The sequence below is a fragment of the Paroedura picta genome, chromosome 13 (genome assembly GCF_049243985.1).
Source record: "Paroedura picta isolate Pp20150507F chromosome 13, Ppicta_v3.0, whole genome shotgun sequence".
Classification (NCBI taxonomy): Eukaryota; Metazoa; Chordata; class Lepidosauria; order Squamata; family Gekkonidae; genus Paroedura; species Paroedura picta.
In genome coordinates, this window is record NC_135381.1 from 39,411,040 (window position 1) to 39,438,280 (window position 27,241).

Here is a 27,241-nt window from a genome sequence, read left to right on the forward strand (position 1 = left end):
TCTAAAATCAATGACAGGAAAAAATAGGCTCACAAACACACACACACAATTCGTAGCGACTGCACAGAAAGAAAACCTTCCATCCCCAAACAGTTCTGTACTTTCTAACCCATCTTCTACAACAAAACCAACACATACAAGTTGCAAAGAAGTCCTTTAAACTAAGATGTTTCCTGTTTATTATTCCAGCAGGGTAGTGCCTGAATATATACAGGACTACACCTTTGTACTCCATATTGATTAAGCATCACCTACAGGGTAATTAATGCAAACTGGCATCCCCATTTACACTCAGAAGCATGTATTGAAAGAGGCTAGAGAGAGAGAGTTTCCACTACTTGGTGAAAGGGAACAGTAACTTAGAAAGAAAGTGGGGCACTGCATTTAGGGAGATGTATGTATCACAAGTCTAAGGTAACCAGATTTTACATTGGTAAAGCGGGACACCATTGACCAGGGGGGGTTCTTGATTAAAAATTTGGTCTATATGGAGCAACAAAAAGTTTCATAGAACGCATAGAATGCAAAAATAGCATTGTAATATATATATTTTTAAAATTTCAACATTACAATTTGCCAGGTATCCTGGCGAATGCTGGCAGGGGCTCATGGGAATTGTTGTCCATGGACATCTGGAGGGCCGCAGTTTGACTACCCCTGACCTAGAGAATGGGCTGGTACCACACTCCTCAAACTATTAGCAGGAGTAAAGATGCATGTACAGGCCATCAATGGGACTGTGGGACCATGTTTCTTTCCAAGGGAAAATGCCTTGTACGAGTCCCTGGACTTCTCCTCTGGATTGTGATTTATGACTTGCTATTATATTATCTTACAGTTAACGGGTCTTTGCTGACCACATCAGACTAAGCTGATGTAAAGCAATGCCACAGGCTGGGGAGGGGGGGGGGCAACACAAAACAACAACCCCAAATAATCAGAGTATGCATTTAACACCCTTAAACAACTGGCAAGGCACCGAGAGGAGAGGAAAACATGCTTTATTGAGTTGTCTGAGCTTTAAGGGCCATATAAAAAACAATAAGCTGCAGAGAGATAGGGCTGTCAAAGCTAATGACAATATATGGTCCTGTAAATCACCGGCACTGGACGATTAAAGTAAAGTATCTATAAAACCTGAAGAACCATAATTATTTTAGTGAGAGAAAGGGAACAAGCTGGGGGGGGGGGGGTTGTGTGAGTGCTTTAACCTGAGAGAAGGGGGAAATCAATTTATGTATCAGGGCAATAATATTGTGGTGCTAAAAGGCAGAATACAAAGGCACCGTCTCTTTTTGAAATGCCACCCTAGACCTTTGCCATATTTTGTTACAATGGACCAGTGATACATGCTGCAGTCTCCTCCTTGCATTTTAAAAGGAAGCTGCTCTGAATACTGTATTGGCAGGTGAGGAACGAACTGGATGTAGCCGAAGGATCCACATGCATATATTTCAGTGTCTTCCCATTCAAATATAAAAGTGGGGCAGTCCATTCATATGATGATGATGTCATCCATTCAATCATGTCCGACCCTTGGCGATTCCATAGGAAAGTCTTGGCCATGTGCCTCTGTCTCTGACTGCTTCTTTTACTTGGTTCGTGGTCATCCCTGTATCGGCTTTGATCGTGTCGAGCCAGCGGATCCTTTGACGACCACGTTTCCTTTTGCCGCCGAGCATTAATGATTTTTCTAGCGAGTTTGATCGCATGATGTGTCCAAAGTAAGTGAGCTTTAGCCGTAATATCTTGCCTTCTAATGACCTAGTTGGTTTGCTCCTCTCTAAAACTATCTTGTTGGTAACTTGGGCTGTCCATGGTATTCGCAGCATTCGTCTCCAACACCATAATTCGAAAGCATCTGTTCTCCTCCTGTCTTCTTTTTTCAGGGTCCAGCTTTCACATCCTTAGCTTGTTATGGGGAAGACAACGGTGTTGACTAGCTGGCACTTTGTATTAATTGTAACATAAAATTGACTATACAGGCGAAGGGAGCTAAAGCCCACCCTATTGCTTACCTGACCTCTCTCTAATCACCAGAGATTTAAACGCTTTATTATTTTTTGTATTTTGTAGAAAAGAGTTATATCATTCCTTTCCTTATGCTTCAAGGTAGTTTATAATCACTTCAAGCAACGGAGCAGAACAAGAGACAAATACATAGAGGGCCTTAATTCAGTGTGAATGGTAGCGGGTAGGGTTTGGCTCCCCATATCTGCATTCTCAATTTACAGCTAAAAAAGGAAGCATGCAAACACGTTACAAGTAACGGTGTCAATCTCTGGAGAAAACGGCTCCTTTGGAGAGTTGACAGTGTGATGTAGTCACATTGGGAGGTTGTGTATTGTAAAATTCTCATAAACAGTTTATTCAGTTCCAAATCATATAACCAGCAGTAACAAGAATTGACTCTAAATTTCTTTCCCAAACACACACATCCTAAAGCTACCTGTTACAAATTGATGCAGTAAGAATTGGAGTTAGATTTTGTGGGATATAAGAACTCAACATGTGCATTGTGAATTATCTCCGGTTATTATGGTGGGACACAAATTAATGCTTCTAAATCTACTTGGAGATTACAAATGTTCTAAATAAAAAAAAATCAGCTTATACTTATTAGCCAGATTTCAGAGCTATTATACAAGAAAGATTTAGATCAGTCATGCGTCTGCCACCAAACATGTCTTCTTTGATTGTGTAAGAATTTTGTTCCTTTCCTTGTTGTTTAAAAGGGGAAAGGGTGATGAATATCTAAGCCCCTTATTTTCCCACCCAATCATGTATCAGAAAGAAACAGAGAAACAAGATGATGTGAGGGTTTGGGTTATGGGGGCTTTTTTTAGATCCAGCAGAAGAAATGCCACTGAGTAACGAGGTTCTTAACTGGAATATTGCTTCTGAAGAATCTGCACTGCCATATTCTTTAACAAGAAGACAATGCATTATGTGTGATAACTGATATGATAGGCCAGTAGCTGATATTGGTCACTTTTTTTTTACAAGGTCTCAGTAAAAACATAAGGGCTAACAAGACACACTGGGTTGTATCTTATCACTCTGCTCAGCTAAATATAGAGGCATCTCTCCCAAGATGCCTTCATCTGGAACAATAAGGACTTCCTCAGGGGGAAAGCTTCAGACATAGCTGAGTAGAGTGGTAAGATACAATCCAGTGAAGTAAATCTCAAATTCATACTTCTACCAAATCCACACGAAGGAGAGAGGTGTTCTATCATTGGTTACGTGAAAAGGACTATGCAGGTAAGAATATAGTAGTTTGTCATGGGCAGGGGCAGTCAAACTGCAGCTGTCCAGATGTCAATGAACTACAATTCCCATGAGCAAATGCTGGCAGGGGCTCATGGGAACTGTAGTCCATGGACATCTGGAAGGCCACTAGTTTGACTACCCCTGGGATGGGAGTATGGGACCTGGTATAGGCAGGATTGTGGTGAGGAAATCTTGGCTGATGGTTATTAAAAAAAAATTAAGAAAATGGGACAGATTAATTTGAGCACTGAACGGATTATATTGCTCGCCCAGATAATCAGAAGAAGATGCCTAAAAGATCTGGAACCAGCAGGGATAAATCAGGGGGAAAGTTCTCTCCTTCTCGGAGCTTCCCATCAGAGGCCAAAAGCCAATGACTAAAACCATCACCTGGATTTTGCCTGTAATTTTTGTAGGTGAATGAGGAATGCAAATACAGAAGGGTCTAGATCAGTGATATTCACAATGGTTTAGTGTACTAGTGTAGTCAGATTTAATTAATGATCACGTCATTCACCTCTTGCTGAATTACAAGGCTGGGCAAGCTAAGAAGATGATCACTTGATCATGTGACCAAGGGATGGTTTGGCCATATAGCCCATGTGCATGGAGAGGCCTCATGGATCAGGGCCATAGCTTCTTTCCTTCTCATTTCCCCTCTTTAAGGACACCTGGAGTGACACTGGTGGGGGCTCTGCCCCCAATCTGGCTGCTGCTCCTGCCAGAATTGTATTCCACTAGGGCCCCGCAAACTTTTGGCTCTTGAGCTATGGGCCCTGCGAATCTTTAACCCACTCCTGATTTGACCAAATCAATTGTTCCATTAGCAGGCGGCACCTCTCAGGGATGACACCGAGTTCAGACATTGCTTGGTGTGTCAACATTCACTCCAAGATCCTAGTCCTCATGTTTCCCAAGTACATTCTTCAATGATCTCATCCACACTTTATTCTTGAAAATTAATAGCAATAAATATCAACTTTGAAACAAGAACATTTCAAGAACTAACATCAGTTCTGGACACCTGACATTGGCACTCATCTGGTTTCACTTTCCGATATAACCTTGCATTGATCCTCAGAAAACTCTTCCTCAATATATCTCCTGCCATTCTTGAGTAGCAGGTAATATGGGCAGAAAGCTGGATGGGTCTTTAAACCCATTCTAGAGCTCTCTGGCAGATGAGAAGTTACTAACCAGGAGAGAAGATCAGGCATACCAAAGAACTCAGTCAAGAACAGATAATAAATCAGTGATCTGAACCAAACCAGCAAAAGGATCACAAACTAGCAATGAATTGTCAAAGGCTTTCATGGCAGGAGTCAACTAGTTATTCTGGAGTTTTTGGGCTGTGTGGCCAATGTGGTCTGGTAGTCTTAGCCCCTGATGTTTTGCCAGTAACTGTGGCTAACATCTTCAGAGATGGCACATGGCAAAAGGGGAATATCCCCATGCAGAGTGTATTTATTTATTTTGTATTCCAGCCTTCCCTGAACAGTTGCTGGACGTTTTATTTACTTCTGGAAGGCAGAGTGTAATGCATTACATTCTTGTGCTATCTGGGAGTCTCCCCAGGGATGGACTGGAACTAGGAAACATTAGCCATGTCCTACATCTGAAGATACTGCCAAAAAAGTCAGGGGCTACAACTACCAGATCACAGCCACACATCCCAGAAAACCCACCATAAACCATTTCTAACAAATGGTTATTATCAAAGGGAACAAATCCAAAATTAGGCTAGTCTTCATTCATGCTCTGTTTACGTTCAAACACAGATTCTTATCCTTAGCTCACAAATAGTCCAAAATATAGGTTTGCAGCTACCTGGTCTCCAGGGGTATGTTGCTGTTCAAGACCCAGCTGTTATGGAGATGCACTGAATCCTGGGTGCTACTTGGAGGGGGCAGAGCAGCTGGACTAGGCTGGCTGCGGGTCGTCATCGATCTTGCTTGGAGAGAGTCGGCCGATGATGTTGGCTTCCTGCTGCAGGTGCAGGCATGGGGCGGCGGAGGGGGCGGCGGGAGAGGTCTGAATGTGAACTGGTTGCAGGGACTGCCCGGCATCTCTAAATGCAGAGAGAAAACAGGAGGAGAAACAGGCCTAGTTATTATTTCACACCATGAAATGAGGGGGGAAATTTAGCAGAATATCTAACAGGATTGAAACTTGTTTTGTTAGTGAGGCTTCTGAGATGCAATTGTAACTTATGAGCCTATGCAAAGCAGGAACGCATGGATCTGCATCTATATGCAAACTGTGGAGAAATTCTCTTCCCTTCCGCACATCCTTCCTTTCATTTGGAACAGACATAAATAAATCACAGGATGACACCCAGCCGCAATTCAAGCACCACTTGATTTTATCAACTATAAATCCCATTTAGGAAAATACCTGTAAAAGGAATGGTAATGCTACAAAGAGAGGCATCACTCATTTTAAATTGGCTCACAAGATACCATCATTCAATTCTATCAAATCAGCTTTCGATATAAAACTCTGCCATAGCTAATCCATTCCATAAAATAAGGGGATAAAAATTCAGATATTGTATCCGGGTAATTGTTAAAAAGTTCTAGCAAACATTTCCATTTTAGAATCAATGACCAATAAAGGAGGCAAAGATCTGTGAGAGGACGAAGAAGGTAATCAGGAACTTTAGCATTTTATATGGGGGTGAATAATATTTTTTGGAAATAAGCCAGAAATGTGAGTGCATCTTGCTCCTTTCTTCCCTTCATAAAAATGCTCTCCTGAGGCAGATTATTGTCTCCTAAAAAACACCCTAGTTTTTATATCAAGAAAAGGTGCTGGGATTCATAGATATACAGGTTGCACCAATTTCCACCAATTTCCCCCTCAGTTCTTGGGAGAGCCTCACTCACCAAAAAGGCAAGAACACTTCGTAGTGGACAGGACCACTGGAAAAAAAGCCCCAAGAAAATATAATCATATTCTCGAGGACCCAAGAATAAAGAGCAGCCACTCAAAATGGACTTGCTTGAGTGAAAGGACAACCCCCCCCCACAACTATTGTGACCCTGGAGCCTGGGCTTCCCCAAGATTATCACCTCTTCTCAGTTTACACTTCAGTCTCTTTCAAATAGCCTTTATCAGCTTTTTGAGCAGCCAGTTGCTAATGGGTTTTTTGTGTCATTTCAGATACAAGTGTTTGGCCTCCTGGCTGCAAAAGGATTTTGTGTGTGTGTTTGTGTGGCTTTTTCGTACAAACGTGCTTGCGTGCTGTTAGCAAAGCAGGGCTGAGTGGAGGATTTTTTTTTTAAATGAACACTTCTTTCTCTCAGGTCATCTTGAGCTTCTGAGTTGCTGTAGCGTGGCGTTTGAAATGTCCGAGGCATTTCTGAAAGTACCCGCTACATACACACTGCCCTTTTACACTGCGTGTCGTCTTCTAGCCTTTTATTAAGGTTAAATTTTTTGGCCATGGTCCCTCTTCATGCATCTGATGAAAAAGCTAGACAACCAAAGGAGAAGTTTTCTTTTTAACCACAAGTGATTTTTTAAAGGTTTTAACAATTTTAATTGCAACTGGATTTAAGTCAGCTGCGTGAAACCCCCCAACCCAATACCGCTTCACTTTGAATCGGGCCAACAACTGATAACAACTAGTTTAGAAAATAATGTGAAAGGAGCCATGCTGTTATTGGAAAACCAAACAGGTAAGGGTGAAGTCCCAGGTGATGGATAATCAAAGTGCTGCCAAACTACCTCTATCTGAGTTCATAGGCGGGGCTACCAGGTCCTCCCTGGCCATTGCTGGGGGATAAGCGATAGGACTGCCAGATCCAGGCTGGGGAACCACTGGAGGTTTGGGGAAAGAATCTGAGGAGGACAGAGAGGGGACAATGCCACAGAGTTCACCCTGCAATGCAGCCATTTTCTCCAGGGGAACTGATCTCTGGAGATGATTCTAGGGAATCTGCAGGTGCTACCTGGAGGGAAATATTATTCATAGTTCTCTCCAGCAGAGAAGCAGGGCAGTTACTGGAGCAGATTAAGCTGCCTCTGGGAGGCACTGAGGAGTACACCCCCCCCCACTTGCTCGGCTGTATAAAGAAACCAGTAGGTGTTTTAAAAGAAAGACTAACACAATTAGCCTATTCATGTTAATTTTTAAGTCATAAATATAATCTGCGTTTTATCTTAGAAATGGGCCACATTCACAGGGATGCATGTCTACAGTACACATTTTTAAACTATTTGTGGCTATTAGTTGCTAGGGAAGAGGCAATTTCCTCCCTAGAATAGAGTTGGAAGGTCCCTCCGGGGTCATCTAGTCCAACCCCCTGCAGAATGTAGGAAATTCACAACTACCTGTCCACCCACAGTGACCCAAATTCCATGACCAGATGGTGTCCCTCCCCCAAAAAGAGCAGAATATCTGACCAGTCCAGCCTAGTGGAAATTCCCCTACCAACCCCAATGTGGTGATCAGAATTTCCCTGGGCATGGAACAAAGGGCCATAAGAGCCAAGACTGACACGATCCCTTTTGCCCCCCCCCCATTTACAATCTGCTTAAATTCACATAATCAGCATTCCTGTCAGATGATTATCTAGGCTCTGCTTAAAAACCTCCAAAGGAGAACCCACGATCTCCCAAGGAAGCCTGTTCCACTGAGGAACCACGCTATCTGAAACCCAAATCCAACCACATGAATCCACAAAAGCTACTGTTTCTGTTGCATTGTTTTAGACTAGTGGTCCCCAACCTTTTTATCACCGGGGACCACTCAACGCTGGGGACCACTCACCGGGGACCACTCAACGCCTTTTACTGAGGCCTGGTGGGAGGGGGGGTAGTTTACTCCTCTACTCTCAACCACTGCCCTAACGCTCTCTGATCGCTATGGTAATGTTTAAACATCCCTTCAAAATAAGATACAGACACGCCACAACAATGAACATCAGGAACATTTTATTTTCATAGAAATTTTAACTCATGACAATGACAAATCAATGGGAACCCTGAGCTTGTTTCTCTGCAACGAGATAGTCCCATCTGGGAGTGATGGGAGACAATGACACCCAAAGTGTGTTGTAAAGGGCCAGGGGGGGTGAAGTAAAGGGCCGAGGGGGGGGGGAGAAGGCATCCTTCGGGGCCCACCTCCAATTAGTCGACAGACCACATGTGGTCCGCAGCCCACAGGTTGGGGATTGCTATTTTAGACTACATACTCTGGTTTTATTACTTTCTTCATTATATGCATTACAATGGCCTTTTCTGCGCTGTTCTTATAACTTTGCCAGCTGCACTGAGTCTGCAGAAGAAAAATGGCACACACAAAAACACATCCATAAAACATTCATCCTTTGGCCCATTGCTCTCCACTCTGCCTGAGATGGGCCACCCGAAGTAATTGTTTGCTTTGCTTGTTTGGTCATCTGGAGATAAATTTATATAAAATTAGGTAGGTCTGTGAAAACCATCATCCTGCCTGAATTAAGAGAGGAATTTAAAATAGACTTGTGGAGATTGAAAAGGGCATTGTTGAAGCAAACCCTTTCTCCCCCACCCAAAGAAATCTCTGCTTGCCAGCAACAACTGACTGCCAAGCAGAGGAAGGAAATGATAATAAATCCACCAGGAAACAAACCTATTATCACCACAGGCAACGCTGACTAATTCACCTGCATGTTAATATATACCAGGGGTAGTCAAACTGCGGCCCTCCAGATGTCCATGGACTACAATTCCCAGGAGCCCCCTGCCAGCGTTCGCTGGCAGGGGGCTCCTGGGAATTGTAGTCCATGGACATCTGGAGGGCCACAGTTTGACTACCCCTGATATATACCATTCAGTGATGTCCCTCTCCTGTTGATACACAGAGAACAGGTTAAACTCTGCACCGTGGAATTCATGGACGTCAACAACATTCTGAAACCTGTATTGGACTCTTTCAGTTCTCCAGGACTTTCAGGAAACCGTAAACGGCCATATGTAAATAAAACCTGGAGCTTTAGAGTTTGATTTCATTAATACATTTAACAACATTGAATTTGGATTAAGCTGTGATTAGAAGTTGGGTTTTTTGTGTTATGTACAAAGGAGAAACCCCACTTGGGGCCTGGACCCTCTCTCCCCTGTTGTGCAGACTGATGTACCACAAGTGGCTGGCTACGTCAATGGTGGCGACAGGAACGGTATGGATTTCTGGATCATGGTCAATGATGTCAATATGAGGGGCTATTATCAGGAGATGGTGTGCACCTCACAAGGGACAGAAAAAGTACTCTTGGGAGAACCCTTGCACACCTGGTAAAGAGGGCTTTAAACTAGACAAAAAGGGAGAGTGAGACGTAAATTCCGAACTTGGTGTGATGGCAAGATCTGAAGATGAGAAGATCTCAAATCTACAGGAAATGTTACAAAAGCAGAGAACTACTATCTTACAAGGAAGTTCAAAAACCCAAACCATGAGGCACACAAAGGATGGACTACCGTGTGTCTACACCAATGCATGGGAAACAAGTATGGGAAACAAGCAGGAGGAACTAGTAGTCGGAATAGAGGAAGGGGGCTATGACCTAATAGGAATCTAATAGGAAACTTGGTGGGATAATACTCACAATTGGAATACTAAAATTGAGGGGTACAATCTACTCAGAAGGGATAGACAAGAAAAGAAGGGGGGAGGTGTAGCAATATATGTTAGAAATCTTTATACTTGTGAAGAAATACAGATACCTGAGTATGAAAGTTCAGTTGAGTGTATTTAAGTAAATATAAAAGGAGTAGGAAATGAGAGTGGTATTATTGTGGGGGTCTGCTATAGACCACCATGCCAGTCAAAGGACTTGAATGAGATACTGCTAGACCAAATTACACAATTTTCAAAAAAGGGGGAACCAGGGGTGACTTCAAGTACCCAGATATCTGTTGGAAGACCAACTCTGCTAAAAATGCAAACTCCGTTAAATTCTTAACTTGTCTTGCCGACAGCTTCATTTCCCAGAAAGTAGAGAGGGGAACCAGGGGCTCTGCTATTTTAGACTTGAGGCTCATCAATAGGGAAGAACTGGTAGATGAGGTGGAAGTAGTGGGCACACTTGGTAGCAGTGACCATGTGCTTTTGGAATTTTCAATCGTGGGAAAGAGAAAACCTAGTCTGGACTTCAGGAAAGCTGATTTTCACAGACTTAGGTATGTTGCGTAGAGTCCTGTGGTCAGAAAGATGTAAACAGATGGGAGTCCAAGAGGGCTGGGAGTTTCTTGAAAGTGAAATACTGAAGGCTCAATCACAAACAATTCCCTTGAGAAGAAAAGATGGAAGGAGCCTAAGGAAGCCAAGTTGGTTCCATAAGCAGTTGTCAAAAGATTTGAGAAATAAAAAAGAGTCATTTAGGAGATGGAAGGAAGGCCTTATTACCAAGGATGAGTATAAACAAATAACCAATAATTGTAGGGGGGGGGGTGTTAGAAAAGCTAAAGCTCAATATGATCTTAGGCTAGCAAGAAATGCTAAACATAACAAAAAAGGCTTATTTATATTTCAAGCAAGAAAAAGAATAGGCACCCCAGTTGAAGAGTGATGTTGACAAACTGGAACATGTCCAGAGGAGGGCAACAAAGATGGTGAGGGGTTTGGAGACCAAGACGTATGAAGAATGGTTGGGGGAGCTTGGTCTGTTTAGCCTAGAGAGGAGACGACTGAGAGGGGATCTGATAGCCATCTTCAAGTATTTAAAAGGCTTCCATATAGAGGATGGAGCAGAATTGTTCTCTCTTGCCCCAGAGAACAGGACAAAAGAAATTCCATCTAAACATCCAGAAGAAGCTCCTGACATTTAGAGCGGATTCTCAGTGGAACAGGCTTCCTCGGGAGGTGGTGGTTTCTCCATCTTTGGAAATTTTTAAACAGAGGCTGGAGAGCCATCTGACGGAGAGGCTGATTCTTTGAAGGCTCAAGGGCGTGGCAGGTAACAGTAGATGTACGATTGGGATGTGAGTGTCTTGCATAGTGCAGGGGACTGGACTAGATAGCCCATGAGGTCCCTTCCAACTCTATTATTCTGTGATTCTATGATTCTGTGAAGTGGCTAATGTAAGAATACGCTGTTCTTTCACACATGCTAAACAATGACGGTTCAGCCGCCATTTGCAAGGGGGCTTTGCCATTTCACGGTAAAATCCAGTTGCAAAGTGCATTCGTGTATGAAACCATTTAAGTTAGCTAAGTTTTGAATTAATGTGTGTTCCAAATAGAATTAAAATACGCTTATAATTGCCGGTATATTGGAGCATGTTGCAGTAGCTGGATAATGAGACTATGCCAGCGCAAGTGTCCTTCTACGCCAATGAATACCCCTTGCCCTGAAGCAACAATGGCATAGCTGTATACAGAAGCTACATTTCATGTGCCCAGCTGATGCATCCATGTCTATCTCAGCCTCTTGCCATGAACTCTTTAAGTGATCTCAGCCCAGCTGCTCCCTTTCATCCTCAGACCCACAAGCAATATGGGGATAAATACCAAATAGGCTGAAAAACACCATGGAATGGAACAAAATAAATACATACAATCTCCTCATGTAAGTTTCAGGGTTGCTGTAAAACCTTTACCAAGAAGATAGACGTGAAGTGCTTTCTACATTACTATAAAACGGCCATCTATTATCATCAATTGGGCCACACTGAATTTGCTCAATGCATCTTTGGATGAGAAACTTCATCTCCCTCTGGGGTTATTGTGTATTGGGCTGCATCCAGCCAGAGTTTTCACATGTTCTTACACCATTCCCATGGTAACTGCAGTCCCCGTTCCACATAGCTATTGTCCCAGGTACCTGGCACAGGGGACCCCTCCTCCTATTTTTATTCATAGGCTGGTTGGATGCAACCCTAGATATACACCTATATACATAAATCTATCTACATATAATCATGACCATAATCTCTGAGGATTAGAATAAAGGAATGCAAACGTGGAATGTATTCAGCCAGGCTGTATTACAGGGGTAGTCAAACGGCAGCCCTCCAGATGCCCATGGACTACAATTCCCATGAGCCCCTGCCAGCGAATGCTGGCAGGGGCTCATGGGAATTGTAGTCCATGGGCGAATGCTGGCAGGGGCTCCTGGGAATTGTAGTCCATGGACATCTGGAGGGCCGCAGTTTGACTACCCCTGCTGTAATACATGGGTCCCCAACTTTTTTGAGCTTGCAGGTGCCTTTAGAATTCTGACAAAAGGTGGTAGCCACAAAATGGCTGCCACAGGAGGCAGAGCCAGCCACAAAATGGATGCTGCACCTTACCTTCAGGCAAACAGTGGGCTGTGGTGGCATTTGCTGCCAAAGCACTGTGTTTAAAAATCAGCATGTTACATATGTGAACAGTCTGGAATGAACCTAAACCAAACATGCAGATGAAGGCTTGCAAAAAGAACCAGTTGGAGACCCTTAATCTTGGACTTAATAGACCAATTGGTGGGCCATGTTAAGTACCAATCAGGGCTCTTGGAGGGCTCCCCAAACTATACATAAATCCATGTTTTCTCCAAGTGTTTGTTCAGTGTTTGGTTTGATGTTCAAATGAATAAAAAGAGCTGTTGTTGTTTTTTTAGAACTTCTGGATCTGTGTTGGCCGAACCAACAGAGTTATTACTGTACATCAAATCTGCAGTGGCCTTCTGGGCAGAAGCCCCACCCACCTGTCCTCACTTGTTGATGACATTTGGTGGGCTCCGGAAAACGTTCACTGGGTGCCATGCTGCCATGGACACCTTGCTTTAATTAAACTGCGACTGGACATAAGCATAGCTTGTTGTTAGCCAGGATCCTAAACTTCAGTTCAATCCCAGTTTAGAATCCTGTTTTGGAGGGAGAAAATTTGCTGAGGCATAGGGTTGCCAGCTCCAGGTTGGAAAATACCTAGGGATTTTGGAGGTGGAGCCTGAGGAGAGAGCGGTTTGCAAAAAGGAGAGACTGCGGTGGGGTATAAAATCAAAGTTTCCATTTTCTCCAGGTGAACTGTTCTCTGTCAGCTCGAGATCTCCTGTTATCTATTAGCAATGGTAATTCAGGTGTCACTGCAAAAATGGAGCTTAAATCAAAGTGAGCGGCTTTCAGCCAGCGTCTCTGCCCATATATTGCTTTTTTCAATGCAATCTGATGTCTGTCGACTCAAAAGTAAGCCCCATAACATTCAACAGCGTTTGTTCCCAGGTGTTTGTAGATTTGAATCCTTTGTGACTTCCATGCATTTTCTTGTACGTTTAAATAACCATTAATCAATGTTCATACAAGTCAATATGTGGCTTAAAATGCGTTTCCTTTTCTCCTATCCTTCAATTCCAGAAGAATTATTTTTGTTAATGTCAGAGACCCTCCAGCAATTAATTAAAGGATGGTTCTTGCATTGCCCGTTATTAATTAGCTGCAAATTATCTGTAAATGTAGCAAAGGCTTTAATAGAATAATTTTCATATTGCATTTGAAGAACGGGAGAATTACTCTCTCTCTCCTCCGCATCCACAAAACCAGAAAGTAATCAAACTGTTCCATCTTTTTCTTGACAGAGCTATAATGCTGCCAGAATTGTTACACATTGAAGCCACCCATTTAAGAGAAGATATTAAAAAGTAATGAACCCTAAAAGTTCTGCATTTAATCTGCAGGGCTCCAAAGGCTTTCTGATTAATCTTTGCCCAAAATTCATTATTTATTGGTATTGCTTTGCACAAAAACAGGATTTAACTTGAAATCCATTATTTAATGAACTAAATAGCAACATACTGTTAAATAGGGAGGGTGAGAAATTTAGTAGGAAGGGAGAAAAAGATGAAACAACATTAACACAGGATACATAACTTCCAACATGGCACAAATGAAAATAGAAACATATTTTTAATAACCTATTTCCACACACAAAAGCACTGCAGAACCAATTATATATCAAAATGCTCAAGACAGCCTGCTTGGTATTGTGTCTAAGACCAGCAGCCTCTCATTTGAAGAACCAGGTTTGATTCCCCACTCCTCCACAAGAAGCCAACTGGGTGACCTTGGACCAATCTCACAGAGCTCTCTCATCCTCACCCACCTCATTGAGTATCAGTTGTGGGGAAAGAAAGGGTAGGCTGTTTATTGTAAGCCACTTTGACAGTCTTTCAGGTAGTAAAAAGTGGGGTACAAAAAAACAGTTTTCTTTTCCTATTCCTGAAGTCATTAAAAAAACCTTGGGTCTCTGTGTGTTTATATGCAGATTGCTTGGAAAGTCCAGTACGCTGCCTGGAGGTGGCAGCAGTGGGGGGGGGAGGAGTGGGGGGCATGGGGCTGGCACCGCATGTTGGTGGGGAGTGGCATGCCACTCTCCCACCAAGGTGTGGTTGGGGGGACTCTCCGACCGGCTCTGCAGAGGTGACAGGGGCGTGCGGCGCCCCTGCCGATTAAGAACGGTGTTGGCCCAACCTAGCTGCTGCATTCCCTGACCACGGGCCTTCCGGGGCACTGTGCTGGGCCAGGCCTTGGATGGCGACAGCATCATGTGCAATCGTGGCTGCCATGATGCTGCCACCCCAGATGACCTGCCCCATGCATAATCTGTGTATTAATGGCTAATGGTGCGTCTTGATGGGAGCTGCAAATGTGTATATAAATTCCACAGTTCTGTTTGTTGGTATTCAGTATTTCCAGTTTCAGTAAAGTTATTTGGTTGTTGGACCTGAGTGTCCATGTCTTAATGAACCAGTGGATTTAATATTCCCCTGTTTCATGTAGGGAAATCCAATTCATTTGAGCAACATTACTGGATAGCACCATCATTTTAACCCTTTCTGCCTTTGCTGACATGAAGCCTTTTATCCAATCCAGATTTAGGGAAGTAGTCCCCATCTGGGGATGTGAACCCCAATCTCCCAATTGACCAATATCTCACACACCTCTATGCTTTATAACAGCTATTTATCTTGCCTTTCCCCTTAGAGCAGAAGGTTACTTCTTTGCTGAAACTCATCTCTGCCTCTACCAGCCTCTTGGTGCATTTTATGGCTCTCTTCTTGGGGAATGTAAGTAGCTTTGAGGAACCCAAGGGGCCTTCGAAACACCTTACATCTCTGGAGTATGACATTTACAACCCCACACTGGGAGCTTAATGCCTTCACTTCCTCCAACAAGAGCTCAGCACTCCTTTTCTCATGCCAAGGATCTTCACCACACAAGTCATGTACTTCCTGTACTACTAAGCGCTCTGCTTTTCCAGCTATATTCACTGTAATTGAAAAAGCAAAGCTTGATATTTGTTCCTTTGGTTAAAAAAAGGTATTAGAAAAACATAAGTGGTCTATGTTATGCCGTCAATCATTTAAAGTCGATCAATAAGTGAAATAAAATGGTCCCTTGGTATTCTTCCATTCACATTTACATGCACACCCAAGAGATGTTCCAACTTTCGAGGTCTGATGGGTATTAGGCAATTATAAATGATGCTACCAAAACCTGTTCAAGGAAAAGGAATAAACTCTTAGATAAACGAAGTATGGACCAAAATTGTACCCTGCCAGTTAAATGATTAAAATATTGCAGATTGTTTTTCAAGTTAGGTACACAAAAGGTTGCCAACCTACAGATGGGGCCTGGGGATCTCCCAGAATTACAACTATTCTCCAAACCACAGAAGTCAGTTCCTCAGGAGAAAATGGCTGCTTCGGAAAGCAATCACACTCTTCTCCAACCTCTGTCCTTTCTGGAATCTATTCCCAAATATCCAGGAATTGCCTAATCTGCAGCTGGCAACTCTATCTGCAAACCACTTAGACGTAATTGTCACAGGGGTGGCCAACCAGTTCCTCTACACCCTGTTGTTAGAACTCCAAAGGAACTGGTTGAGCACTGTGTGCTACCTGAACAAATAAGTGAATAGAAGAAGAAGAAGAGTTGGTTCTTACATGCCGCTTTTCCCTACCCGAAGGAGGCTCAAAGTGGCTTACAGTCGCCCCCACAACAGACACCCTGTGGGGTGGGTGAGGTTGAGAGAGCGCTGATATCACTGTCCGGTCAGAACAGTTTTATCAGTGCTGTGGTGAGCCCAAGGTCACCCAGCTGGTTGCATGTGGGGGAGCGCAGAATCGAACCTGGCATGCCAGATTAGAAGTCTGCACTCCTAACCACTACACCAAATTGGCTCTCTGAGAATATAGGATGTTGAAACCCTGGCAGTTTTTTAATATTCTTATTTACAATTTGCATTCCAAGCAGAAAAGGAATAGGTGGACTGGACATAAAATAGATAAAATAGAAGTGTTTTAAAAGTAATAGAAAGCTTACATGCATTTGTTGGGAGGTCCCCAAAAGTTAGTGCAAGGCAATGTGACCTTTTACATCATTAAAAGTTTGCTTTTTAAAACATGAAGGGAAGAACTGTCAGCTAAGAATTAGCTCCTTTTCTGTTATTTTTTTCTAGCTCTCCATTAATGCAAATCTCCTAGAATTTGACAGGAGATGCTAATAAATATACATAGTTCTCCACAGAATCCAAAAGACTGAGAAATGGAGTGCATAGTCTCTAATTAAAATGCCTCTTAAAAATAAACAGCCCTCAAAAGAATCAAAGTGAATATACTTTGTGATTTTAAAACCAAAATGACAAACTTGAATGACAGGATACATCTCTGGCTGTGACATTATTCAGATTATTACTTGAATGTTAATTATACCTGAGAGAGTTTCAGAGATCTTTTTTTCACATATGCTCTTCATTCTTAACAACATCATCAGTGAAAATAAAACAGTGTCATCAAGATTCACAAACATGAAAGCGATAATTTATTTTACTTATCAGTTCAATAATTTAACAGGTGTCCATTAAATGTTTTTAATTCTTCCTAGTAAATGGGGCTTGTTCTTTTCCCATCAGTTGTCTTAGGGGATGTTTCAGCAGACAGCAAATTAATTTCTGTGGCTTTTGAAACTCTAACACTGGCATGGTGAGGGGAAATCATAGGGCCATTCCGCACGACTTAAATGTAGCAGAAGTCTTACCTTTGGTAAACGCTACTAATTCAAGGTTCTGCATGACATGGCACACAATCTGCAAAACTCCTGCAACACTCCTGCAAAAAGCGCTTCGTTGTAGCGCTTTTCGGGAGATCCAGAAAAGTGGATTCCCCCTGAGAAAACCACTACACTTCTGCGCACAAGCTGCAACACATCAGTGAAAGGCATGTGCGTTCCCAATGTAGCGGTAGAAAGAGAGTCCCTCCCTTGCTCTCGCCGCCGAACTTCCGGCGAAGCGATCGCCATTTTTTTTTCCTTAGACGGGGAAAGCAACGAACGAGCGAGGCTTCTCAGAAGCTTCTCCGGCTAAAGTCCCTCCACAGAAGTGATTAACACAGTAAAACAAAGCTCCCTACTGCAAGTGTCTTAAAAGTTCCCAAGCACAATACAGCCCATTGTTTGACACTGTCCATAATTTCGGCCACAAATCTCGCCCATGGGGGGGGGTTAACTTGAGGAGCCTGTAAACGATGAAGCACCAGCTCCTACGCCTGCAGAAAAGGTCTTTCTGATACATTGAAGGAACTAATATGCATTGCTACAGGTGTTTTCGGGTTTTAAAAAAAGAGTTCTTAAAGGGAAACACGAACACAACAGTTAATTGGCTGTTAAGGAGGAAGCGTGCAAAAATATTGCCTCCCATATTGCAATTTCGGCGAGACCGGAAACTTGTGCCTTATGAGAACAGCGCTAGTGGGAGAGCCTTTTTTCCCTAGAAGCAGCTGTGTGCGTTACCGTGACCTGCCGCTTTTGCCTGCAGCGCTATTCAATAGTGCACAGATTTAGCCACATTGCCCTTTGTGCGGAACGGCCCATAGAATTTCTGGAGAACAACAGTAATTTCATTGAAAATTCTGTGGGCCATTTCGCACGGGGATCTTTGTTGCAAATTGGTCACTGAATGAAAAATCGCCATTTAAAATAGTGGAATTCGTCGTTTTGCACACCTGGCTTTGTAGTGGAATCAGTTGCGTTTTTTAGCGTTTCCCACAGGCTTCCGGTCTCGGCAGAAATCGCTAGAAAGGAAGCGCTATTGCCAAGCTCGTCCCGCCCCTGGCCGTCAAGCAGCCAATGGGCAGCCGTTAGCATGCTCCCAAACAGCCCCTTTCCCTTTAAGAAAGCTTTAAAAAAAAAAAAAACAGACCCATAGCAACGAATCTACGTAGATTTCTTGCAATGGAGAGACCCATCCAGCTGCCTAATGTGAGCTGTCGTTTGATTGTATGATCGTTGGCACGCTGCCTCGAGTGATTAAAAAAAAAATCCCCCCCCTCTCACGGCCCCGATTTTGGGCTGAATTAATGTGTAAAAAATAAAGGGACTTTATTTCAGCAAACGGGCTTTTATGTGGTTTGTGCTTAGTGACTAAAGGTGAAGGAATGAAGCCAGGGAAGCCTCTAAACAGAAAGAGGCTCGCCGGTGCGTTTATCCCCGCTCGCTCCGAGAAAAAAAAATGGCGATCGCTTCGCCGGAAGTTTGGAGGACAGGCTCAGGAGGAGGGACTTTAAAGAACCCGCAACAATGGTAACGCACAGGTCTTTAGCGCTAGTGTTGCAGATTGGTTGCAGGAGTGTATCGCTATCCGGAGGGTGAATCCACTTTTCTGGATTCCCCTGAAAGCGCTAAAACGAAGCGCTTATTGCTGATCGGTTTCAGGAGTGTTGCAGATTGTCTACGACGTCGTGGGTAATGCCAAATTAGTAGCGTTTTCAATTAGCAACCATTGTGCTATTTTTAAGCCGTGGGAAATGGCCCTGTTTTTCTTTAGCCCACTGATTCCATCCCCCCCCCCAAAAAAACCAGAACTACAGAAGTTGCAAACAGAAATTTCAGACACTCCCCATCGATCCTGGAAAGTATTGGAAATACATTTATCAGTCTATTTATCAATCTAATATATTTATTAAATAAATTTATCAATCAAACAATGGAAAAATGGGCAAACGAGAACAAGATGCAATTTAACACTGTGTGTGAACGAGACCTTGGGGTACTTGTGGGTTGTAAACTAAACATGAGCCGGCAGTGTGATGCAGCGGTAAAAAAAGGCAAATGCCATTTTGGGCTGTATCAGCAGGGGCATCACATCAAAATCACAAGATGTCATAGTCCCATTGTATACGGCACTGGTCAGACCACACCTGGAGTACTGTGTGCAGTTCTGGAGGCCTCACTTCAAGAAGGACGTAGATAAAATTGAAAGGGTACAGAGGAGAGCGACGAGGGCCAAGGGACCAAGACCTATGAAGATAGGTTGAGGGACTTGGGAATGTTCAGCCTGTAGAAAAGGAGGTTGAGAAGGGACATGACAGCCCTCATTTGGAGGAGGGGAGGATGCTGTTCCCATTGGATGCAGAGGAAAGAACATGCAGTAGTGGGTTTAAACTACAAGTACAACGATATAGGCTAGATATCAGGAAAACAATTTTCACAGTCAGAGTAGTTCAGCAGTGGAATAGGCTGCCTAAGGAGGTGGTGAGCTCCCCCTCACTGGCAGTCTTCAAGCAAAGGTTGGATACACACTTTTCTTGGATGCTTTAGGATGCTTTGGGCTGATCCTGCATTGAGCAGGGGGTTGGACTAGATGGCCTGTATGGCCCCTTCCAAATCTATGATTCTATGATTCTGTCTCCAGATTAGGCCTGGAGATTCCCCTAAAATTCAACTGATCTCTGGTTGACAGAGATCAGTTCCCTGGAGACAATGCCTGCTTTGTAAAATGCACTCTGTAGCATTGTGTCCTAATGAAGTCCCTTTCCTCCCCAAACTCTGCCCTTCTTACCCTCTACCTCCAAACATCCAGAAGTTTTCCAACCTAGCGCTGTGAACTCTAATTGGTTATTCACCATACTATATCTGTTCTCTCTTAATAAAACAGAAAGGGGTGTTGGGGTGGGCTGTGTCCGTGATCAAAACTCCCAGATTGGCCCCTTGGCCCCGGACTAACAAGTGGAGGGGCCAGAGTTCCAGGGCAATCTGGAGATATGGCTGCCAGTCTGCTCCTGACCACCGCAGGGAGGGGAGGTCAGTAGGGCTGCCAAGGGAGATGAGAACAGAGGCTTGGACAGGCTTCGCCAACCCTTTTCGCCCCAAGGCTGTCCTAACTGTCAAGTCCAACTGCAAATTGCCTCTGAACCCTGACAGAGCTGGCAGGAGGCAGGTGAGTGCGCTCCCTCTACCTCCCTCCCTCCCTCCCTCCCTTCATGCTTGCTTTGAAGGAGCCTCTTACAGGCCCTGACTGAGGGGAGGGAGCCCTTTCTAAGAGTAACACAGGGGAGTCTGAGGGCCTTCCTTTTGAGGCTGGGGAATTTTCCTCTTCTGCCAAACAGTTGCCTGACAGGGAAGCCACAGAAAAGCCCCTTTTCACTTAAAATTCTGCTCTGGCCGGGGGTTAGACACAGCCAAGCCATGGTTCTTTCTTCTTTGCAACTCTCTGCAGATTTGAGGCCCCTGCACAGCGTTATTCTGCAGACAAAATTGGTTCTTTTGTCTCCTGTTTCATCTGTACAACAACCCTGTGCAGTAGTACTCAAGTCTTTCAATTCAACAACAACCTGTGTGGGAGGCCTTAAATGTTTCTTCTCTACCACAACCCTGTCCAAAGAAGCCCTTTCTGCCTGGGGAGCTGATCTTTATACTCTGCAGGTGAGCTGTAATTCCAGGATCTCTCCAGGCCCCACCTGGAGGTTGGCTACCCCTGGGTTGGAAATATTCCTGGAGGTTTGGAGGTGGGACTTCAAAATCATACAATGCCTCAGAGTCCAGCCTTCAAAGGAGACATTTTTGCCTGCAGTTGGGAGGGAGTGGTGCAGGGGTGTCCCTCCTGGGTTATGGGCTATGGGCAGCCCTTACCAGTAACTGTTTGTATTCTGGGGCAGAGACAGGCAGACCAGCATCAGTCCTGTGAGTCTGGTAAGTGCAGGAAGATCTAAATAAATATTTACAGCCAGAACCTGTAAATGGTGAACAAGTGAATGGCTGGAGACACATGGGAACTGACTTGACTTTTTCCAACCTTGGCCTGGCAAATAAAAAACCAGTATAAAAAACTATTACTAAAGTCAAGACTGCTGTGCACAGAGAGTCTTCCTCTTAGGGTTGCCAGCTTCCCTGTGAGGCTCTCTACCCCACTTCCCTCATCGGGTGTCTGCTATGGGGAGAGGAAGGGAAGACGATTGGAAAATGCTTTGAGACACTTGAGGCCTGCTGAGTCACTGCAGCCCATTCCCAGTTCTCTCAGACCTCTCACAGCCCCACATAACTCACAGACGAACGGAAAAGGTGTTTGTAAACAGCTTTGAGACTCCATTGGCTAGTAACCAACAGGGCATAAAAATCCGTTCTTCTTCTAAGGAGCAACCATGAAAGAAGCATGTGGGCACGTGACATTTTATCAACAGTGAAAAAATGGAAAAGAAGAAACAGGGTGGACACCTGTGTACTGTGACTACCCCATGTGTATTAGGGCATTTCGGTGTCTGTGGCCTAATTCACACAAGAAGGGAAATGACACAGAACTAGGGGGAATTGGTTGCCATGTAATCTTCCCCTAAAAAGAATCTCCAGTCTGATTTTCCCTTCACACATATGAAGACGTGGCTCTGGAAAGCTAATCTGTAACCACTATGCCATAATTCCCAAAGGTCAGTCCTCTCCCATACTCAATGGACATTCCACAACACAGGTTCTTGACACCCATATCTCCACACCCATGCCCTTATTTGCCACCACAACCTCCCACACAACACACACATTCAACCCCATGCCCTTACAGACTGGACACCTCCTCCCCTTCCTCTTCCCACTGCCAAGCTCTAGCGCCCGTTGTATTCTTGGATACAACGGGCTTTGCCCCTAGTAGGTGTTATATTACAAGAATTAGAACTGGTGGTTCTCAAAAAAATCACAGCTTAAGTTGCCCCACCACCCCACCTCAATTTCTTACAAATCTGTCTCTTCCGGAGGAGCATTTCAGTAAACCAATTTGAGGGGGAGAAACTCAGTTACTTTTAAAAACAAAATACTAGGTGTTACATCTCTACAATATTGAAAAAAATCATTGCAGTAACAAAGGCATCAAAGAAATACCCAGGGAAACATCCTTTTTCATATAAACTTAGCCAAGAAAACATCTTAATGAGTGCATATCTATTAAAAGAATTCTCAAGATGCTGTAATTATTATTCATTCCTAGAATTATTTCACGAAGAAGCTTTATGATTCTATGGGGATTTTCATGTTTATGTATTGTGACGGTTGTGTTACTATTAAAAAGCCATTTGGCTGACATTTCACATCTTTTGTTGACAGTTTTAATTGGATTGTTCATCAAGCATCAACTCCCCCGTTAACTGCAAAAAAGTACAGGCCAACATCAGTTTATAAGAATGCCTGTTTAAAGGTTTTATCTGTTCTGAAAACCAACATCAGAGGGATACATGGATGCTTGGTTTCGTATGAAGATCTATAACCAAATAAGAATGCATTTGTCAGAATGTTACTTTTAATTTTTAAAAAGGGGGTGATCCTTGGTTCTATGCAATAGTAATGTTCGTATTCAAGGTTGACATTTGAGTCATGTTCATCAGTTCCAGAAGACAAGAGCTTCAAAAGATATAACTCTTCCGAAAGGGGGTAACCTTGGCCAAAATAGCAAAACTGACTGTCTCCCTTGCATCGTTTTATCCCCTTCCCCATTCCCACTCCTCCTACTCCCTTGCCCCTCCCCCAGGTTTCAAAGCTGCTCCTCCACGCCTAACCCTCTTTCTTCCCTCGATGCCCAGCTGTTTGACCTTTCAGCCCAGCTGGCATGCTGATGCCATCTTGCCCGTTCAGTATATCATGGCCTGTGTGCTGGTGACAGCTGGCTTACCCTGGGGTCCTGCTTGGCTGTGGAGCTTCCTGCACTTCTTAGCTTTACTGGGGGAGGGGGGACATGTAACTCTTGCCCCACAGCCTCACCTCAGGCTGGAGAGGCCAACGTTGGCAGCAGTGTCTGTCCCAGCGAGAGCTGGGATGTGGTGGCAGGGCTCACCTCCTGTGCCGGTGGCTGTTCCTCTGCAGGAGGAAGGTGGCTGTGGCAAGCAGCTATTTGCCTGGGTTGGTGCATCACCACCGCATGGTGGCTTTAGTAGTACCCAGGTGAGACAGGAAGGCTCAAGCTGCTCTGTGGTCAGGGAAGGGGTTAGGGCTTCCCAGAGCCCTCGGAAGAAGCCCGGGACAGCCGGGAGGAGGCCCAGATGGGACACTAGGAACATGGCCTGAGGGCAAAGGGGGCGGCAGCCTGAAAAAGTCTGGGAACCGCTGTTGTAGACAATCAGGTTCTGAGACCCAAAGCAACCTAGCTGTCAAGCCAGTTGTCCTGCAGCATCTGCACAGAAATCCTGGCATTAGTCGAATTCTGAGACAGCAATCCAGGCTGAACTGAGCCAAAGACAGAGGTGGAGCCAGAACCGAGAAGATGATGTCGGGAACCAAGCGGTTGAGACCCCACAGATTCACTCCACAGACATCACTCTCGGGCTTTGGGATGAAGCTTTAAGAATTCAGGATCTACACATCACATAAGCTCACAGACAGGAATCTTGACAGAGACACCAGAGGAGGAGGTAGCATGGAATATATACCTGGGCTCTAAGGGGGGGATACGGAATGGGCCTTTGGCGGGAACTGGGTGTTCACACAGGAAAGAAGGCAATAGTGTTCTTTGATCTACAGGTGCCAAAACAGCCTTGCTAGCCATCTGGTGTTTAGACTGCAAGGCCCAGAAAAGACAGCCTTGAAGTGAGGTGATAAGAGCCAGAGAGCAGGACACCTCTTTTATTTTATGTTATTTTATGTTATTTTAGGAGCCTCTTGTGGCGCAGAGTGGTAAGGCAGCCGTCTGAAAGCTTTGCCCATGAGGCTGGGAGTTCAATCCCAGCAGCCGGCTCAAGGTTGACTCAGCCTTCCATCCTTCCGAGGTCGGTAAAATGAGTCCCCAGCTTGCTGGGGGGTAAACGGTAATGGCTGGGGAAGGCACTGGCAAACCACCCCGTATTGAGTCTGCCATGAAAACGCTGGAGGGCGTCACCCCAAGGGTCAGACATGACTCGGTGCTTGCACAGGGGATACCTTTACCTTTACCTTATGTTATTTTATGTTATTTTATGTCATTTTATTTCTATACCACCCTTCCATATGGCTCAGGGCATATGGGGGATACATGGAGGATACATGGAACAAATTGATATATGACATAAACAAATACATCAACAACAACAATAATCTAAATAACACAATTTAAGTGATCAATATAAAACAATATAATAGGAATGGAACTTAGCTAAGGCCCCTAAAGAGGACAGACTAGTTCAGGCCATGGAGAGGATGTCTGAGTGAGGACCTGTTGTCCCCTCTTTGAAAGACAAGGAACCAAGAGATGGGAGGGGCACTTCCCGGAGGACTCAGGGAGGTGCCACAGACAGTTGAGTTCTGAGGCAGAAGTTGGAGCTTTCCACATAGCATACATACCCAAGAGACATATTGAGAAGCAGCCTTGGAGGCTAGGGCTTTGGAAGGCTTGGCAGACAGGCATTTGAACTACTTTTGTAGCCAAGACTTTGAAAATCAAGGGCAGACCTGCCAGGCCTGGAGTAGAATCAAGAGTTGCAAAAGATACAGCATCACAGCTTGGCTGCGTGGTTTCCTGCTGTCCCGCTGGGGAGGCCCTCATAGTAATGATACCTGACAGCAAGGGTCGTCAAACTGTGGCCCTCCAGATGTCCATGGACTACAATTCCCATGAGCCCCTGCCAGCAAATGCTGGCAGGGGCTCATGGGAATTGTAGTCCATGGACATCTGGAGGGCCACAGTTTGACGACCCCTGCCTTAGAGGTTCCCATGTGGGCAGTGTTTGAATTTGCAAAGAGGAGTAAAGCATCAGGCTGCTGAAAGAACAAATTATTTTTCATGGTGAAGAGACACAATGTTGTATAGAAAGAGGAGAGAACAGAGTCCCAACTGTCCGACTATCTAACCAGCAGTCATTGTGTGTAATTGTTCGGGAGGTAGCCAGGGAGGAAGTGCACCCTAAGGAGCAGGAAGTCTCCTATGAAGCAGTCAGGCCACTGGAGGAGATTTGAAAACCATCAGAAAGTTCCTATTCTAACTATGCCAACTATGCATCTTCTCCAATGTCCCCTGCAGGACACTCTTCATATTCTGTCCAATCATGCACACTGCAGATCTGGCATATTCCAACACCCCAATAGGGAGGCATGAAGCTGTTTCCATAAATTCTCTTGCAACCTTAATCTAAAGACAACCCTCAGTTTTTACAACCGCCGTTTGCTCCTTCGTTTTCTGTTTGGTTAGTATATCTGTGGTTAGTATATCAAGGAGTCTTCTTGAAACCTCTGTTTGTCCAGTGAGTGGTGGTGGCACTTTCCCTCCACTTGTTTGATTCATTTGCAAGTAACAATAGATGCTCTCCCACTACGACTCCCTAGCACCTGGTTCTGGGATGCTTTATGGGAGGCAGCAAGAAGGCTTCATGCTTCAGTCTTTATAAGCTCTAATTTTAGTAGGACCATCTAGGTGTATTTTTTCCACTAACTGGTTGTTATCCGCTCCCAGCATTTGGGACTCAGATGCAGGGCATTTAGGCATTTTCATATAATGTGCTTGAATGAACTTTCCCTGTGCTACTCTATGGTGCAGCACAAAGAACTAATTTTAACCCTGCTGGCACCCTGGTTGGGAAAAGAGCTGCTTCTTAAGCAGAGTCAACAGCAGAGTTCCAGCTGCAAGAACAGGAATATTTTAACAAGTCGTTTTCCTTCGTCAAATTGCCCCTCAGCAATTTGTTAACAGATATTTTGGCTTTAGGTCTCTTGGATCTAATGACCCAGAAGTACTTTTTATGTGACATAGCACTGCAAACCAAATGAATACTCCCCTCGCAACATTTTATAGACTTTGGCTGCGTTGTTCATTGGGAAATCAGTTTTAATGATTTTAATCTCTGTCTATAACCACATCTCTTGAGCTGTTCTTTTCTCACCTGGCTTTGCGGTTTCTATCACTTAGGAAATGTCAAATGGTTAAGGATTTTTGTCTTGTTTGACAGTAGAATAATTGTTTCACTATGAACAGTGAGACACAAAAGCTGTCTTAATTAACGTTTGCAGGGTTTTTGAGGCAAGAGAAGAACAGAAGTGGTTTGCCATTTGGAGATTTTGGGGAAGGTGGAATTGAGGAGAGGAATGACCTCAGTGGGGAATGTTGACACACAGATTTAAATAGGATTGCCTGTTCTGAGTTGGGAGATACCTGGAGATGTTGGGGATGGAGCCAGGAGTAGGTGGGATTTGGGGTGGGGAGGGGGATCAATGGAGTATAAGGCTATGGAGCCCACCCTCCAAAGCAGCCATTTTTCTTCCAGGAAACTGATCTGGAAATCAGTTATAATTCCAGGAATTCTCCAGGCCCCACCTGGTAGTTGGCAACTGTCCATACAGTAGCACATACATCTTAGAACAATTCCTTAGTATAATTCTAGGCAACATTTGGAGAAAAGAAAATTAGGCCTAAGCTCTGTGTGCAGTTCTGGAGGACTCACTTCATGAAGGACGTAGATAAAATTGAAAGGGTACAGAGGAGGGCGACGAGGATGATCTGGGGCCAAGGGACCAAGCCCTATGAAGATAGGCTGTGGGACTTGGGAATGTTCAACCTGGAGAAAAGGAGGTTGAGAGGGGACATGATAGCCCTCTTTAAGTATTTGAAAGGTTGTCACTTGGAGGAGGGCAGGATTCTGTTTCCGTTGGCTGCAGAGGAGAGGACACGCAGTAATGGGTTTAAACTTCAAGTACAACGATATAGGCTCGATATCAGGAAAAAAAATTTCACAGTCAGAGTAGTTCAGCAGTGGAATAGGCTGCCTAAGGAGGTGGTGAGCTCCCCCTCACTGGC

At 44.3% G+C, this 27,241-nt stretch overlaps 1 protein-coding gene across 9 annotated transcripts in view; it reads right to left on the minus strand.

The window, feature by feature from the left end:
- Nucleotides 1–27,241, minus strand: part of TENM1 (teneurin transmembrane protein 1) — a 534,679-nt gene that overhangs the window by 271,403 nt on the left and 236,035 nt on the right. For all 9 annotated transcript variants that reach the window (XM_077309379.1, XM_077309378.1, XM_077309377.1 and 6 more), the window contains one exon: nt 5,101–5,341. In XM_077309379.1, coding sequence (XP_077165494.1) covers nt 5,101–5,341 — 241 coding nt within the window. The remainder of the gene's footprint in view (nt 1–5,100; nt 5,342–27,241) is intronic.